This window comes from Strix uralensis, chromosome 2 (genome assembly GCF_047716275.1).
Source record: "Strix uralensis isolate ZFMK-TIS-50842 chromosome 2, bStrUra1, whole genome shotgun sequence".
NCBI lineage: Eukaryota > Metazoa > Chordata > Aves > Strigiformes > Strigidae > Strix > Strix uralensis.
Genome location: NC_133973.1, coordinates 113,198,363 through 113,216,501, shown reverse-complemented (window position 1 = coordinate 113,216,501; position 18,139 = coordinate 113,198,363). Strand labels below are relative to the sequence as shown.

General features: G+C 36.4%; 1 protein-coding gene across 5 annotated transcripts in view; it reads left to right on the top strand.

Moving 5' to 3' along the window:
• FRY (FRY microtubule binding protein) overlaps positions 1-18,139 on the top strand; it is a 217,630-nt gene that overhangs the window by 124,256 nt on the left and 75,235 nt on the right. For all 5 annotated transcript variants that reach the window (XM_074859862.1, XM_074859864.1, XM_074859861.1 and 2 more), the window contains 12 exons: positions 1,652-1,907; positions 3,017-3,199; positions 4,081-4,167; positions 5,878-6,137; positions 6,462-6,651; positions 7,414-7,538; positions 7,723-7,780; positions 11,083-11,174; positions 11,370-11,542; positions 13,493-13,653; positions 14,481-14,591; positions 16,576-16,730. In XM_074859862.1, the coding sequence (XP_074715963.1) occupies positions 1,652-1,907; positions 3,017-3,199; positions 4,081-4,167; positions 5,878-6,137; positions 6,462-6,651; positions 7,414-7,538; positions 7,723-7,780; positions 11,083-11,174; positions 11,370-11,542; positions 13,493-13,653; positions 14,481-14,591; positions 16,576-16,730 (1,851 nt within the window). The remainder of the gene's footprint in view (positions 1-1,651; positions 1,908-3,016; positions 3,200-4,080; positions 4,168-5,877; positions 6,138-6,461; positions 6,652-7,413; positions 7,539-7,722; positions 7,781-11,082; positions 11,175-11,369; positions 11,543-13,492; positions 13,654-14,480; positions 14,592-16,575; positions 16,731-18,139) is intronic.

The window sequence follows — 18,139 nt, the reverse complement described above, 5'->3', positions numbered from 1 at the left end:
CTTTCTTCCAGGACAGCTGTATTCAAATTATAAGCCGTAAAGCAGATATCAAGTATATACTGTACCTTTTGCCCTTTCACTGCCCACTGAAACCATTCATTACAAATTCCCAAGTAGGTCTTAAATGAATCAATGTGCAAACAAACAAACCAGCATTTACTTGCTTCCTCAAGCTGCCTATCATATCGTGGTAATACATAGATGCATTTTTATGCTCAATTTGAATTTCATCTCATTTGATAATGCCGTTGTGCAGTAACTTGGGCTTAGAGACGTATGTCTTTTGTATCCTCTTTTCCGTTACTTCTTCATGTCATTGTGGAAGTCATTTCATGGATGACTTAATCATAGTCTCGGGGGTTTTGCTGGTTTTTCTGGTTTTGGCATTCCAAAGAGGAGACAAAAATGGTCCTTTCTTAGCACAACAAAATACTGTGTTTCCAAATTTATATAGAAAGACACGTGGTTATTGAAGCATAACAGTTATTTTTGGAGTCATATTCACCAGGGGTGATGTTTCATGTCAGTGGCTTTCCTTTGACTTAAATGAAATGTCCCCTGCCTTCCAATTAGGCAGATATAATGAACCAAATTTGTTATGAGTCACATCTCATCATACACTTCCAACTGAATGGAATTTGGTTCCACTCCATTTGGCTGTTTTGGTTTTTTTTCTCCTAGCTTTCTGTCCATTTCTTTATAATGCATCCTCATTTTCAACTATATAGATTAAATGTAGATAAAATACTTTGAAAGTGAGTTCTAACACACTACAGAAAATTACAGTCTCATGGGTAATTAAAACAAAGTACATCATAAAGGCAATGAACCAAAAATTGCAGAACACACTGATCTGAATTTACTCTGCCAAGCTACCAACACAGAAGTGGTTTGATAATTTTTGTGTCAAAAGAAAGCATAAATTATTTTTGTGTTGAAAAGAACTTCAACTTGATGCAAATACAAAATGAAATAAAATTTGAAAATGGGATCTAAAATAATTGTACGATCTTTGAGAAAGACTTTGAGGGTGTCCAGTGTGTTTTTAAAACTATGGGAAGTCCTGACACTGTTTTTTCCCGTTTCCCTATTCTAAGTTGTTTAAAACATAAAGCAGTTTTTTAGCTCAAATGCTTCTTTGTATTTCTTTTGAAGATTTGCTTTCAATAATTGTGATTTTCTTCTTGGCTGAAGATTTGTTTTAACTGTTAGGCAGCTGAGGTGTTGTGATTCTTTCATATTGAAAGTAAGCAAATAACTACATAAATTATGTATTAACCTGTAAGCTTTTTGTTACCATAAATAAATAGAAGTTATTTTCTAACTGAGTAAATCAAAAGTATTCTTAGTTCAGGGAGACAGCAAAGTTGCCAAATAATGTACTTTAAAGATACTGTCTTCTAGGAGTGGAACAAAGACTTCTTTTGGATCCATGAATATGTTCAGGCACTGCTGTAGCAAGAATTACAGTATAAAAACAGGTTAAGGAGGTTAATTGTGGTCAGTAATAATGAAACCATGGTAGTGTCATTGAAATTTACATTATCATTGGGAATTTTCCATCAGCGTTAAGTTACTGAGAAACATATGCTCCTTACCGCAATAAACACTCCTTAGATTTTCATTACCTGACATTTACTTTTACTTACAGGCTGTCTATCCATATGGATGATGAACTTCGACACATTGCACAGAATTCTCTTCAGGGTCTACTTGTTGACTTTGTGGACTGGCGGGAGGATGTACTCTTTGGTTTTACTAATTTTCTGCTACGTGAGGTGAACGATATGCATCATACCCTTCTTGATACTTCACTGAAGTTGCTGCTGCAGTTGCTTACACAATGGAAACTTGTAATACACACTCCAGGAAAAGCTTCTGAACAGGCAAAAACCAGATCTGCAGAGGTATGAAATCAAGAGATCTGTGTCCTAACATTTATACTAATTGAAGGCAGAAATTATGTTCATTGGAATTGCTGTGGTTTATGTATTTTGTATTTAGTCACCTGAGAAGAATTCACTGCGTAAGATTTTTTTAAGGTAATTAGTTCAGGTGGCTTTTGAGGACAGCTATGTCCTTATGTAATACAGCAGATGTTATTATTGTTGAGCAACATAAGAGAATGCATGTCAAACTGAAATATGCACATCAGCAAAAGCACATAAAGTGAAATAAGTGTATGTACATGTGGCAGAAGGACATTTTCCCAGGACTGAAACTGATTGATAATGCTGCTGGGAATGCTGAGAAGAGTGAAGTGGATCTTCCTTTCCTGTAGCCATTTCATCTCGTTGATTCAAAAACATCAAAGAACCCAATTGTTTCTACAGCCTGCTGTCTCCATGTGTTACAAACATTCCTGGGAACTGAACAACTTTGCTCCTGCTCCTCCCATCTGCACTGTCCCACAGATATTTTCATTATGAGAGATGATTTTCAGGTTTCTTATCTCCTAACTCAATCACATTGGAAATGTTTTCTTTTGGGCTAACATGATGTCTGCTTTTTATCATAGAGGACAATTAATTAATAGGTAATAATAGTATTACAGAAAATGTAGAAAAGAAATCCTCACATACATTTCAGTAAATATTGTTACTCTTTACTGGTGTAGTCAGGTTCTAGAGACCACCTACCTAAGGTGTTGCCTGTTATAGGATCAAAGAAGGATCTGAGGACGTGCTATCTAGAGTAGAAAAAGTGTGAAGTTTTCATAGTCTGACGTACCCATTCTTTTTTTTAGTGGAGGGTGGAACAAAGCAGGTAGCTGAATTACAAATTAGAGGGAGGGATTTGGCCAAAGGACTCTGCTCATATATTGGTTTTGTGGAACAATATAACTTAAAGCAACAAAACTTGGTTGTTTGAGGGAATGTTCTCAGTCTCCTACTTCAGCATTTACATGGCCTCTGCATTTTGTTTCTTTATGTGTCCTGCTTAAATAGAATGATTCTTGGACACCTGGTTTTCAAACAGCATCATTCCATTTTTCCCCCCTTGCACTGTTCTACAGTTGATACCAAATGGATCCAGCCACAGGATACAGTCTGAAAGAAGTCCCTATTCTAATGTGCTACATGCAGTCGAAGGATTTGCACTGGTTCTGTTGTGTAGTTTCCAGGTTGCGACACGTAAACTAGCTGTTTTAATTCTCAGAGAGATCCGTGCTTTATTCCTGGCCCTTGGCCAGGCAGAGGTATGATTTTCCTTTTCTGGAACTTTGAATTAAAATTTTCCAAAGATAGAGCTCAAAACTGCTATTACAGTTGCTTTTAACATAATTGCTGTGGTGTAGCAGGTATGAACTTCGTTTATAAAAAACATTTGGTCTGAGTTTACCATTTCTTTTTGCCTTAGCACTGCAAACCTTTCTGTGTAGTCAACGATGCAACATTAATAACATGTGCCCTGTACAAGAATTTGAAGGGAAACATGTACAGCAACTTAATATTTTCTCTTGGCATGATGTGAATGTGAAAGATACTTTAAAATCTCTTTTTACTGCGTGGATCGTTTTTGTATTGTCAGGATTATAAATTTGTATTGGAAATTAAACTCATTCCTGTAGCATACCATTTCATAAAAAAACACAGCATAGGACACATCTAAGATTATTCACATACATTTTCCTTGTATAGTAAAGACCTCTAAGTCTTTTTTATGGATATAGAGAGTCATGTTGTGTGTTGGCGGTCACAGCTCAGTGAGCCATCTAAATGCCTGAGAACACAAATATGTGTGTTCATGGCAAAGGAATGCTTTAATAAACAGTAAGCTAATTTTTCAGTCTTTTGATACGAGCTATCCAAAGTCATTTGGGATTTTCTGATATGTGCTTTTGTTCAGTGAGCAGTGAGCTATAACCACAAATTAACTTCATTTCAAACCACAGCCTGGAGTTGGTTCTGCGATTAATGTGAAAAAGATAAAATGCACCTATCATTACCAATGAATTTTTTTAGCCATTTTATATTCATGTCATAATTTTAAGGTGGTTCTGTTTCATGTACCAGAAAAACAAGAAGGAAAATAATTTTGTCAGGAGAGCACTTAACTTGTGTTCTCTGTGTTATGCAGGATGATGACAGGCCTATGATTGATGTCATGGATCAGTTGAGTTCTTCTATTCTTGAAAGCTTTATTCATGTGGCTGTTTCGGATTCAGTAAGTACTACTTTACTGTTACTGCTAAAGTTTACATAGTGCATGGGCATAACAAATATCAGACATGAAATACTAAAAATAAAGCTGCTAGAAATCAAAGAAATCATACAGCTTTAAGGCTCCAGCCATCTACCCAAGAGCTCCAAGGCTCCACAGTGCCCCAGACAATCTGTTCCATGAAAAAAATCACACTGCGGGTACAGAAGATACTACCTATAGAGAAAAAAAAATAAAAATAATCAAAGCTACCTAGATTCTGGACCTGTGACCTGCATCCAAAAGAACCATTAAGAAAGTCTTATTTCCAGCACCACCTAATGCTCGGGATGCTTGGAAGTCACTCACTTCTATTTTCTGTTCCAGAAGAGAATAAGCTTTAGCTTCCTTGTGTGCTCAGAAGTGGCCCTGCCTGAAAACCTAAGCCTAAATTCTAGAGTGATTCACAGCTGAGGTGAATCCCTGCTTTCAGTCTCCCATGGGTTTAATGTACCTAACATGCCACCAGAGGAAGCAGAGATGCAGTAAGCATTTTGAATGAAAAAGTATCAGCAGAACTGATATATAGTGCAGCTTGTTTTGCATACTATTTTAGAGATTAGTGCCCTTGTCCAGAGAGCAGAAACTATCAGTTTGGGGCACTCTTCAACCTGATTAAGTTTAAAGCAACAATCAGACCTTGCCACATGAGTGCCTGTTCCTGGGGTAGGAAGAAGACATCAAACTGGTGATGAAGTCAGGCCACTGTGCAACTCAGAACAGGAAAGTTGAGGGATTAGAAAATGAGCAAGCAAGAGACATTCTGACTCTGCAACCCAGGAATTAGAAAATTCGGCTGAAATAACAGCACCTGGGTTTGGGTTGCATTAATGATATAGCAAAGCCTGTGTACCTGGTTTTGGACAACTACAGCAGGGTGTGGTAATTTAGTGATTACTTTTGTAACAGTGGATGCAGGATGCAGGCAACTGTTTACACTCTATTTGAGGTCTGATAAGTGAATAATAAGAATGCCCAAATACATGTGTTTTAAGTTTTCATTTCGCAAAGTTGTTTTCTTAAGACAAAATTTAAATTACAGTAGAGAAATGGTTTGTTGATATGAGAACCCTACTTGCCACTGAAGTTAGCAGGATTTAAAGTGGATTAAAACTGCTTAAGCGTCTGCTTCAGCCTCTTAATTCCCTACACACATACTCAAATGCCCTGATGAATTCTGAAGAATATTTATGAATAGAATTGGTATTTATCATATTGCCATAGCATGCACGAGTCTTAATCATGGTCTAAGGCTCTGTCTGGCTGTTCAGACAATGAACATAAGGACAGTCTATACCTATTACAGACTGCAACGTCATACAAGAGACAGTGGATGGGCGCAGGCAGCAAGGAGAATAGAAAATAACAATGAGATTATATTAGTCAGCATAACCGTTAGTTATTTTAGAGTTTAATGACGATTTACTGTGCCTGTCACAGTAAGTAGGAGCTTTAAGGAAGAACCAGAGGGGAAATAATGAGGTAGCTCTTATCAGCATTTGTAAAAAGTTCCTCCTGAGTGAAAGGGCAATGTGATGGGAAGCATAAAAGCGTTGGCCGAAAAAATCCAACAGAAGTTGGCCATGGAGCTTGAAAATACAGACAAGTACTGAGGGGGAGCATGGCAGGGAATAAATGACTGTCACTGTGATTTTTTATATTTTCTCTCCATAGACAACAATCCCATTAACACACAGCGTGGATTTGCAGTGGCTGGTGGAGTGGAATGCTGTCCTAGTAAATAGCCATTATGATGTGAAAAGTCCTTCCCACGTGTGGATATTTGCACAGTCTGTTAAAGACCCATGGGTTCTCTGCCTCTTCAGTTTTCTTAGGCAGGAGAATTTACCAAAACATTGTCCTACAGCTCTCAGCTATGCTTGGCCATACGCTTTCACGAGGCTACAGCTGATAATGCCTCTTGTGGATCCAAAGTAAGGGCCAATCTTCATTTAACTTTCATTTTTATGGGTTGTGTGATTTTAATACAAGCTTTTTTTAGTCTCATGTTTCAGTATCAGTCCGTAAGTCCTGTAAGGTGCTACCCAGACATTCAGTTCTGAGCTTCATAATTGCAACTTTTAAGTTGGAAAACTCTTGTTTTCTACCTTCATTGATTTTTCCCATGTAGCCTGTCCTGTTGAATTGCGGCTGGTGGATACGTAATGTGTTTTATTCTCTTTTGAAATATTTTGAGATGCTGTGTAATTAAGACCGGGAAATTATTTTAATAATTTTAATTTATTTTTAAATTCTAGTATTCCTGTTAATGCAAAGAAAACAAGTACAGCAAGCAGTGGAGACAACTATGTTACTTTGTGGAGAAACTATCTTATTCTCTGTTTTGGAGTAGCAAAGCCCAGTATTATGAGCCCAGGACACTTGCGTGCTTCAACACCAGAGATCATGGCTACCACTCCTGATGGAACAGTGAACTATGATAATAAGGTGATGCATCCTATTTCAAACAAATTATTCATTTAGGAGAGTTTTAAACTGCATCTGCATGCAAAATCATATCCCGATGAAAGTATTTCAGCTAGGGGAATATTTTGGTACATGCAAACTGCTTAAGGCAGATATTTGGCAATTAAAACATCTGTATAATCTGTATTAAGATGATGTGTCCATAAATATTTGGCAAAAGCTATGGCTTTTTTCAAAATATCACTTTTTTCACATTCTGAGTGATGTATATTCAAAATACAAAAGTTCTGGACATATGTGCTGAAGTTAACTTTAAGTATGTCATCCTCTTTCTTTCGTTGTAGAGCACTCCAATTTGTAAATTTATAACATTATTAAGCAATAAGACAGATTTCTGAATAAACATTGTATACCTGTCAGACATGAAGGAATATTTTATGAAATACAGTTTCATGTAGTAGCAACCTGAGAGGAGCAGTAGCTCCACAAATGGAATTACTGGAATATTTTAATGAAACAACAAATCAAGTAAATTACAATAATCTGAATGAAAGCAAAGAGATTTCCCAGATGTGGTTGCTTGTTAGGCCTTATTGAGATGATTGTGGTGTAGCAGACATGTAGTTAGACTGCTGTATTGATATCCATAATAGTAAAATCATTTCAGCACATTTTAAAAAAACATATTGATTCTTGGACAATGGGGTTTTTGTTAAAAAAACATTGTATTTACTTAATATTGATAATCCTGACAAATGTCAATAATTTCTTACTATATTTTAGGCTATTGGAACTCCATCTGTTGGAGTCTTACTAAAGCAGCTAGTGCCTTTGATGAGACTTGAAAGCATAGAAATAACAGAGTCACTTGTATTAGGATTTGGAAGAACAAATTCCCTTGTTTTCAGGTACTTCCCCACTTACCATATTCTCAATTATTTGCCTCTAATCCATATGCATTATTTTTGTTGTAATTTAAGTATACTAAAATCTGATTTGCACTTTAGACATTTGATTTTATGTATTGAATAAAATATTGATGCTTTTCAGAGGAGACTAGATGTTGTTCACAAAGATTTTCTTTTACTTTAGGGAATTAGTAGAAGAACTTCACCCACTGATGAAAGAAGCCCTAGAAAGAAGACCAGAGGTTAGTTGCAGAAATTAAATGTACTAGTTTGTTTAAACTGCAAAATGAATTTAAAAGTAATAATTCTGTCTCTTTGAAATACGAAGATATTCTTTTGTACTGAGTAACAAGTTAAGCTCTGTGTGCAACAAGAATTTTAATAATTGTGTATGAGAACATAATTCCATTAAAACTTGGTTTAATTTAAATTCTATCATTGATGCAAAATGTGCAATATAAGAATCCATTCTGAGAAAAAATTTCCAGTCAAATATGGAGCTCTCTCCTATGGGACTCGGATGTATTGGAAATCCACTTTCTGGAAGTGTCAAAAATACCTTGTAACACAGCTGGGCTACAAGCATATTTTGTAGCAGTGTTCAGATGCCCTTTTTGTTTTCAGGGTAGGGAGGGTCATCTATTTCAACTTCAATTGACTACATTTTTTCATTCTAAATACAACAGGTTAACTGACAAATCCATCAGTGTTTTCACCTTCATTATAGTACTCTCTGTTGTTATAATAAAAGTAGTGCTAGAAAGGATCTCACAGATCATCTGATCTGTCCAAGGGAGGATGAAAAATAGTCTTGTGTGATTCCTGACAGATGTTGTCTGAACTGTTCTTAAAAACCTCTGGTGATAGACTCTATAGCTTCAGTAAGCAGTTTAGTCACAGGATGTGTCTATGCAGCTAAATGGGAAGGCCGTAGGGAGGGCTTCAGTACTGGACCTGAATTGCCATTCTGCTCAGTTTTCCCTCCCTGGCTCAGTTCTGGACCATTCCAGCTGGCTTCAGGACAGAAATCTGCGATGGCTCTGGAGGAGCCTAGGAACAAGCCCCAGGAGGCACCAAGCCGCCAGACACAGTCTTCCAAACTACCCCAGCTGCTTTTGCTCTGCTGTGCTTCTCCTCATCCTCTACCTCCCTGTGTGCAGCAGCCTACAGAACAAGTTGCAAAACCACTGCTCTGGCTGAAGCACAGCCCTCAGGTTAGAGCAGGCAGTTTGTGATAAGAAAGCAGGCAGTGATCATGCCTTGGGCCAGAGAAGCATTGCATGAGTCCCACTAGGCAACATGGACATAGCCAGCCTTCTTCAGGTCTTCTGGAGCAATGTGAATATGAGGCAGCCTGTACTACTTGCCTTTAGGGCCACAAACAGCCCCGTCTCTGTTTACCAGTGTAGACACAGCCATTGTCTCCATGCAGCTCTGCTGAGAAGTCTGCACGGCTGCATAAAGAAAGCAATGTTGTTGCATTAATACTGTCCTCTACCCAGCCTTGTTTACCAAGTTCCCAAGCAATTTCAAACAGTGTGTTCACTACTCTGTCCTCCACAGCTGTTTCAGTGGGGTATCATCACAGTGACCTGGTGTGCTGTTCCTATCTGACAAGTCATAGTCTTTGGTGCAGAATGGTGGTCAGGAAGACGTTAAATCATTAATAGGTGGACAGAGGCTCTCAGCTATGCTCAATATGGAAATAAACAAAAATTAATTCACTTGGCGGACACTTCATTCACATTAAGTTTTATGTGGACAATTCTTAGTAATTCTGTGTCTGGCAAACATTCACTACCATTTCCACTCTGTGTTGCTTCACACCTCAATTCACTTGTGTGCCTTCCATCTCTATGAAGTCATTGATTTGAAGGTCACTTGTTACTGGGCAGAAGTGGATTAATACAGGTTAGTGCAGCCACTTGCTCTGAATTTCTGCCTGTGCACCACTGAAGACAACTTAGACTTGAAAGGCCTTTTCTGGAGACATATATATCCAGTCTACCCTCAGGAAAGGAATCACAAGAATGCAGAGGTTTACAGTATGCTTGTGAGAGCAAATGTAGCACATGGAAATGTCAGTAGGGGAATATGAGAACAAGAGACTGCAATGTTAATTCCTGTATTGCTCCTGATACGAAGAACTGGGCCACCTTCCTGCAAGCAGCACCACCAGTAAACCCAGGAGTGACTGTATGAGTTGTGCGGCTGTAGAGAACATGGCAGGGCCCCCATGTCAGCAGACAGGTATCCAACACATCAGAAATAACATCCTGGAACTGACATATGCTATGACTAGAAAGAGAATTACCAACACAGCCAAGAACTGCAGGGGTAAACCAAAATGGACATTACACAAGATCCACCATGTGGGCACTGGCACAGAGCTTGCCAGATTGCCTCTGACACTGTTGCAGGAGGCAGCTGTGCCTGTTAAATACTGTGTTACAGTAAAACTGCTTTTTTCTCTACATGTGCTTCTTGGAAGCTTTAAGGTGAAAAGGGAGAAAAACAGGGCTCTGAATGGGACAAATCAAATGGCATAATGATTTGAATAAAATCTTTGGCTAGGATGCTGCAGACTGCCAGTCCTGGGTCAGAATACCAGGGAAAGTATCACTTCCTTTTGCCAAACATCTGCTACCTACCATTGGCAGAGCCAGAGTACTAGGTGAGATAAGCCTTTGATCTGACTCAGTATTGCCGTTCTTACATTCTGAAGAGGAAAATCTGAGCTTTCTCAGAGCTTTTCTTGTTCTGGCAGAAAATTCATTTGACTGCAATAGCAGCTTTTTGACCTTCTCATGTTTTTTGCTTAGTGGAGATGCAGGATACAAAGAAACAAGTCAATTTAGCCCTTCAGCAAAGAACAGGCCTTGTTGCATTCACATCTTTCAAGGCAAGATAGAAGACAGAAAGGACAGCTTTCTAGAAAATAATGAGATACAATGAACCAGTTCACAGTGCAGTCCTGTTCTGTGGGAGGAGTATGTTAACTGTGTGTACAACCACTGCAGTCAACACATCCAAGAGTGTACTAGAGCGGTGTCTGCTAGAAGCTAATTTCATTATGGGTGATCATGGAGCTGCAGCATTGCCAAGTTCAAGAATGGCTAATCACTAAAATGTTTTCCTGGGGTCTGGATATCTGTTCTGCACTTTACAATGCTTCCAGCACCCAAACTAGATGGTGTTAAGCTAACATGAATATCCTTGCTATTAAAGATAGCATGTTTTATGGCACAGGAACCTTGAATATTAATTAATTTTTACCCAGTATTTCATTATTTCATTTCCACATTTTCAGTGAAGACTAAGGTAGCTGTTAACAGTTTGTTCAAAAAAGACAAAAATTTGATCATATTTAGTTCTGTGTTGGTGCATAAGCACAGTTATGATGAAATATCCAAAAAGAATCAAGTTCCTTTATGAAGAAAATGTTTTAAGTGGAGTTCTTAAATCTCACTACTGACATTTTTGAATAGTTTTTGATGTATGCACCTATGCATATAAAAAATGGTTGGTTTTTTTAAATTCCAAGAACAAGAAACGTCGAGAACGCCGAGATCTACTAAGACTGCAGTTACTGCGAATATTTGAACTACTTGCTGATGCTGGTGTTATAAGTGACAGGTAGGACTGTATCAGAAATACTGATCTTTAAGTGAAATAATTGTCAGTGTTTACAACACTGATTTTATGTCAGTATGTTCTTCGAAGAATTGTGTAATCTATCAGATATGGAAAGATTTTTATGCATTTCTTCAGAAAGCTGTAGTATAACTATAGTGTTACTCTATATTAATGTACAACTTTCCTTTATGCTAGTACAAATGGAGCCTTAGAAAGAGATACGTTAGCCCTTGGAGCCTTGTTCTTAGAGTATGTTGATCTGACTCGCATGCTTCTGGAGGCTGAAAATGATAAAGAAGTCGAAATCCTTAAGGATATGAGAGCACATTTCAGTGCAATGATTGCCAACTTGATTCAGTGTGTTCCAGGTATGGTTCTAAATTATCTCAATGTACAATGAAATTTCATTTAATATATGGATTGAAAAAGTAATTTCCTATTTCTTTTTTTTTCTGTGCTTTTTTCACTTCTTGTGAATTGTCATATAATGAATGTAAAGGGGAACATGGACAAAAATGTGTTCAAAAGTCTATTAAGAGTCAAATATAAAACAGTAAACCTTGATGAAGCTTGTAATATTTATATATAAGAATCACCTCTTTAAAAGCCCAGCAAATAAATTGTCTGTAATCTCTAGGGTCTTCCAGATTTCTTTGACATAAGGCCTTATTTTTGTCCCTTTGACTTTATTGCCAGACTTTTCATAAACTCAGGCCTTGAAGAACGTAGGTGGTTGCAGAAAATGTACAATATTAAATGCAGTGAAAAACTTGCCTGAGGTGTTAAGACTGTATCCCATGTTACCTGACTCCAGTTGTATAGCAAAGATTTCTCCAACTGATTTCATGCTTTTTTTATATTGCAAGATCACTTCAGAAATGCAATGTGATTCCATTAGCAAAAAATTTTTTAAGAGTCTGCTTTAAAGGCCTTTGTGTAATTACTTGAGGATACGGTCTGGAGTTTACTCAGTCTATGTAAATCTGCTGTCTCCAGATCATTTATGACAGGACATAGTGGCACTGGTAGCAACAAATACAAAGGAATTCAAAAGAGTAAAGTAAGGGAGTAAATAATGTACATATACTTTCATGTAAGTTTGCAGTGTGCAAATTTTGTCAAAGTTGTATAGTTGCTTTCAGCTATAAGATACATAACAATCATACAATAGTTGAACAAAGTAAGGAAGAACTGGCATCCCTGCTACTCTCATTTAAGACAGTAAAAAAATCCCTTTGAAGTGAGTGGTGTCAAGTTCTTAGCTGCTGATAAATGAAATACTGAATGTCTTTCCTTTAGTCCTCTTCTAAATTATGATCATTAACAATACAGAATGTCTCTAGTAGTTACTTTGCCATGAGTATTTTAAAATTTGCTCTTTGCAATCATTCTCATATTCTACAAGGCACATGACCAAGACTGCATGTTGTATTAACTTTCCACCATGAAACACCCATGTTATATGTTTTGAGAGAATACAATAACTGATGCATTTCAATAATTCAGAGATGTATTTTCTGCTAACAAGACAGCTTTAAAATATATCAATAACTAACAGAGCCATGACATTTAGCTCCTAGCAAACAAATGTTTATTGTGTCAACATCTATCATCTTTAGCTACTGTTCATATTAATTTGCATTAGTATTGTCTAGTTAGACGTTTCTGGCTTCCAGCACAGTTTCTAGGTGAAAAATAATTTGCCAGCAGCAGTTTGCCAGTCTCTTTGGTAAATGTAGTACTGCCTCTGCCATCATGTTTTGCTTAGGGGAATTAAAATTATTGTTTAGAAGATTTCTCTTTTTTTTCTCCACATGGATAAAAATTCATAGATTTTTTCATTTGCTCAGGTAATTGAGCTGTTCAGAAAATATACATCTTTGTCATAAACAAACAGGCACCAAGTTGCTTTTATTTCTTGTCCCTACTTATTACTCTATTAGAATAAGACATATGTATAGTTTGGGCTTGCATTCAAAGGATTGGAAAAAACAAGTAAATATTTGCCACTAAAGGAATGCAAGAGGCAGTGAAAAGCCTGATTCTATAATTAGTTTCTTGCATGCTGTTTCTAAAGTCAGATGTATATGTTTGTACAACTATGCATTCATTCAGAACTGAAGGTTCTTAGAAAGATGCATCTTACTCACTTCATTAGATTTTTAAAAGGAGCTTAGATACTTTGGAGTAAGTGTATATTGAATAGTTATGAAAAACTCCCTTATTGTAGAAATTTGAAATTCATGTCATCATCTCTGCCACTTGAATGTGTATTTAACATTAACAAATCACAACTATTTCTATTTCTGTTCACTTAGTTCACCACAGGAGATTTCTCTTCCCTCAGCAGAGCTTGAGGCATCACCTGTTCATCTTATTCAGCCAGTGGGCAGGACCTTTCAGTATTATGTTCACACCGCTGGACCGTTACAGTGATAGAAATCATCAGATTACAAGATACCAGTACTGTGCATTAAAGGTATTAAAGTTTCACTGTCAAAATCGGTAATAGCAATTTTCCAGTCAAAATAATTGTGGGGTTTATTTCCTTTTGTTTCACAGAAATTTGAATTGGCATATTTGATGCAGAATTGTATACTTACATGTATATGTACGGTGGTATCATATTATATAGCAGTATGACCCGCTGAACTTACACATTTTTTTCTTTATAGACACTTTTCAGGGCTAATTACTTTCAAAACTGGAATGCATTTTAAAATTTTACTTAGCTGTTCATTAACAGGGTATCAGATTCAGTGAGAGGATCTTAGGCTCTGAAATTAAATATAGTACCAATTTAGTATCACATGCGCATCTCAGGATTGACTCCCACGCTTGCCTGGAGACACGCTTAATAATAATAAAATGCTTTTGCAGCAAAACCAGTTGCAACTCCCCCACATAAGTGAGCTGGGAAAATAATAGCTTATATACTTATATAATCTGCATCAATTGGTGTAAAAGACTTTTAATTTTTGCAGAAAGATACCATTGAAACATCTGTGTATTTTAATTGGTTTTGTAGCTTTATTTGTGAACACTGGGTAAAATGACAAAATGTATCTTGAAGAATAGGGAAACTGGGCTATAGTATTCATTACAAAGTGCTTAAACTAAGCATTATCTTGAATCCAGTAACATCTATAGCAACATAATTCTTAAATTTCAGCTGTTGCCGTTCTCACCATAGGTCCATCAAAAAGAAAAACAAGTGGCAGTCCTGTTAGCCTAGATCTGGGCTCAAATAATTCTGAAAGGTTCATTCATGTTACTCTTGTGTAATAAAATTCCTTGTGGTTTTAGGCCATGTCAGCTGTGCTCTGCTGTGGACCTGTATTTGATAACGTTGGTCTTTCCCCTGACGGATATCTTTACAAATGGCTTGATAACATTCTGGCTTGTCAAGATCTACGTGTAAGTACTCACCAAAATGCAACATCGATGACTAATTTCAATCTCTGTACTGAGTGAGTAAAGAGTTTGTGACTGTAAGAACTATGACTGTATGCGTTCTATTTTGAGCAGGAAACAACAGCTTTATGCAAAGTTCTAATACAAAAGTGTAATTAATTTTAAAGCATTTAAACAGTAAAAGTATTACTGTTCCTGAAAATATAATGTAGGTGAATAATAAGCTAAAAAAAATACCTTATGGCTCAGGGTTGCTTGCAACAGAAATTTAGGCTTCTCATCTGCTGATAAAGAAAGGTTAAAAATGGCATGATCTCAAAAATATTTGTATTTCTATTTGGAGTACTTCCACCCACCTGCTTCAAGTTTCTGTGGAATAAGAATGTAAGATCCCTTCCTGCTTGGTAATATAGGTGCTGGTGAAACAAATCTGAGTGAAAGTGAGTGGGTAGATCTTCCAAAGAAGTCAAGAGGATAAATGGTTCAGGAGAGGAAGTAAAGATTTTTTTTTTTTTCATTTTAAAGAACATGTAATAGATTGTTCTTGCAATTTTCTTTTCCATTTCTGTGAAGATGGGTTTTGACTTTGTAACTACCCAGTCATATTCCTAGCTATCTCTTTGATTGAGGAGGAGTAGACTGGTGATTTATATCAAGTGGAGAGAGAGAGAATAATTCACTTTGTAGTATCTTGAACTTTGACCTGCTGTTCTCCCTAAAAGTCTCATACCAGCACAGGTGACTGTGATTGCTAAAAAAATGCGGACAGCAAAACTTAAAGGTTGTGGAGCAGCTAGACGATACATGCTGTAGAAATGGTAATTGATTAGGGAGAAAAAAAGTTGGACAAAATAGAAGAAAGAAGGGATAACTACAGAGAAAGTCTTTTGGAAAGTTGGTATGGATGGAGCTATAAAATTATGTGTAAGTGATATGTATAATTGAAATTCTTACGAATGTGGGAAAGAAACACAGAACAAGAAGAAGGAAAAGATACATTTTTCCTCCTGACATTTTTTCATTATCATCAACAAATGTTATAACACCATGTCTAATTGGTCATCAGTATATACCACTCATAAAGTAACTGGGGACAAAAATTAGCTTTTTTTTACTTGAAATGCAAAATCTGGATATGATAGGTGAAATTTGCTTCCCATAAATTAATCACTATAATCCATCATTAATCATTGTATTGAAGGACTGTACCTAAACTGCATTGCCTATACAACTAGTTCATATTTAGATGAAAAGGATCATACCTGGTCCATTGACATTAAATATCATTTGCAGTCTTTGCAAGTAGTTACCTACACTTGGTGACAGAATATTAATAGGCATTAGTGTTTGGTATTGCAGTACTATCCTCTACTGAAGGACCACAAAGGCACAGTCCAAGCTTTAGTTGTGATGTGTTTGTAGCAGTGGTGGTACCAGGATTAAGTGATACAAAGTCTGTAGGGAAAGTTGTTAGATTGCTTGATGTAGTTGAATTAAACATACAAGTTTTCATACCCCCAGGCTTGCAAAAGGTATTTGTGTGCCTTGCTTCTGTGTTAGAAGAAGGATAAACATGAAAGTGTGTCACTTTATGAAACTCTTTATGAAAGGAAGCAGGAAATAAACTTTTAACAAATCAGTTAACCAATACAAATGGAACTTGTCCAAGAACACCTATCAAGTATCTTAGATTTTCCAAAGATTCTGCTTTTTTCCATGGTTAATTTTGGAAACCTCCTTTGAAAATTTATTTCATTTATGTAGTCTTTGAACATACAATTTTCTTTCAAGTGAGGAGTATTGAAAACTGAGTCATATTTCAACTCTGCTATCCCTAAAATAAATTTACGATAAATTTTCTGATTTCTTCTTGCTTACTTTGAATACTCCGTTTTCCCCTTGTTTTGCCTATGTCACTCTACGAATTGTAGAGAATGAACATACCTGATCTCACCAATCATGTTTTGACATGTATTTGCATGCTCAGGTTCATCAGCTTGGCTGTGAAGTTGTAGTCCTGTTGCTAGAACTAAATCCTGATCAAATCAATCTCTTCAACTGGGCTATAGATCGATGTTATACTGGATCATACCAGCTTGCCTCTGGATGTTTCAAAGCCATTGCAACTGTGTGTGGAAGCAGGTATTAATTAATCTATTAATCTACACTTTCAAATGTAAAAAACTGGAGGTTCAGCTTGTGTTGTAAAGGATTTTTAGTCACACTCTTACATTATATCCTCTCAAACAATTCCTGGGGACTGTATCACTTTATTTCCATGATTCTGAAAACAAAGTGATGTGCCTGGTAGAAGATGTTCTTACTATATGTATATTTAAAATCTGTGGCATTTTTATGCTATTTTGCTCAGGAAGGTACAAAATAACCACAACACTTCAATTTGAATACAGGTCATTGGTCTAGTTTCAAAGGTTTGGCATGATTTTTCATTTACTTTATAAAAGGAAAAATGTTTTAAACTTTACTAGCTTGAAAGTCATTATTTTGCTCTTTCTCTAACTGACTTTCATTTGATTTGAATACCAGATCCTTTTCTGTAGATTGGTGTCATCATTGCTGCTAAGCAAACACAAGGTACATGAAGACACAAATACAAATACTGCTTTTGTGTCAGGCCTTCATAGAAATCTATCCTATTTTTTTGGTATTTTTTCAAGACAAAATTTATAGAGAAATTCAATGGTAGTCTAAAAAAAAAGATAATTTGCATCTAATTAAAACAAATCTGAAAAATTTACTCTTGACAAAAATAATTTGGCAAGATGTTTGATCAACATAGTTCAACAGAGAAATACTTGGGGTATATCAAATCAAAACAAGTACTTTAGAATTTGTCTGTTTTGCTCTTACAGGAACAACTAGACCATAGACTACATTATACTGAGATTTTAAAACTATGAATGGAATTTTGTGTTTGCAAATTCAGTTATTTTAAGCGGGTTTTTTTTGTTTAATGACCACATAAGCATACCAGGTTTTCAGCCAGTCTTTTGTCCTCAGATTGTGTTACCAATGCCACTGTGTCCTAAAAATCAATCTTTCCCATACCTACAGTAAAATTGAGGATATGATCTGCATGATTTACTCTGAAAGTCTGATTTCTATCAAGTTGGGGATTTTTATTAATATTTGAAAGCTGTTAACAGTTTTTCCTGTATTATCTATCAACATGTATAGAGAAGCTACTGCTTAAACTCCTTGTAAAATGAACAGTGATGTATCTCATCTCAGTGATGTCCATCTTTCTACAAAGAAGCTACTTCCCTTAATTTCTTTTTTATTATTATTTTTTAAACTTAGTGGAAGGACAGAGAGACAGGTATAGAGGATGGATTGCAGCTAGTATTTGGAATTACCAAAATGTCCCATGCCACGCATGTCTTTGCCATATTTTTTAACACTAAAATGTCCAAATAGGTATTCTGTAGCCATCCAGGAGCACAGTAGCTCACATCTAGGATGAGAAATTGGTGGTGCATTTACAAATCATCATGAGAAAGCAGAAACTTACTTAGTGAAAATCCAAATAT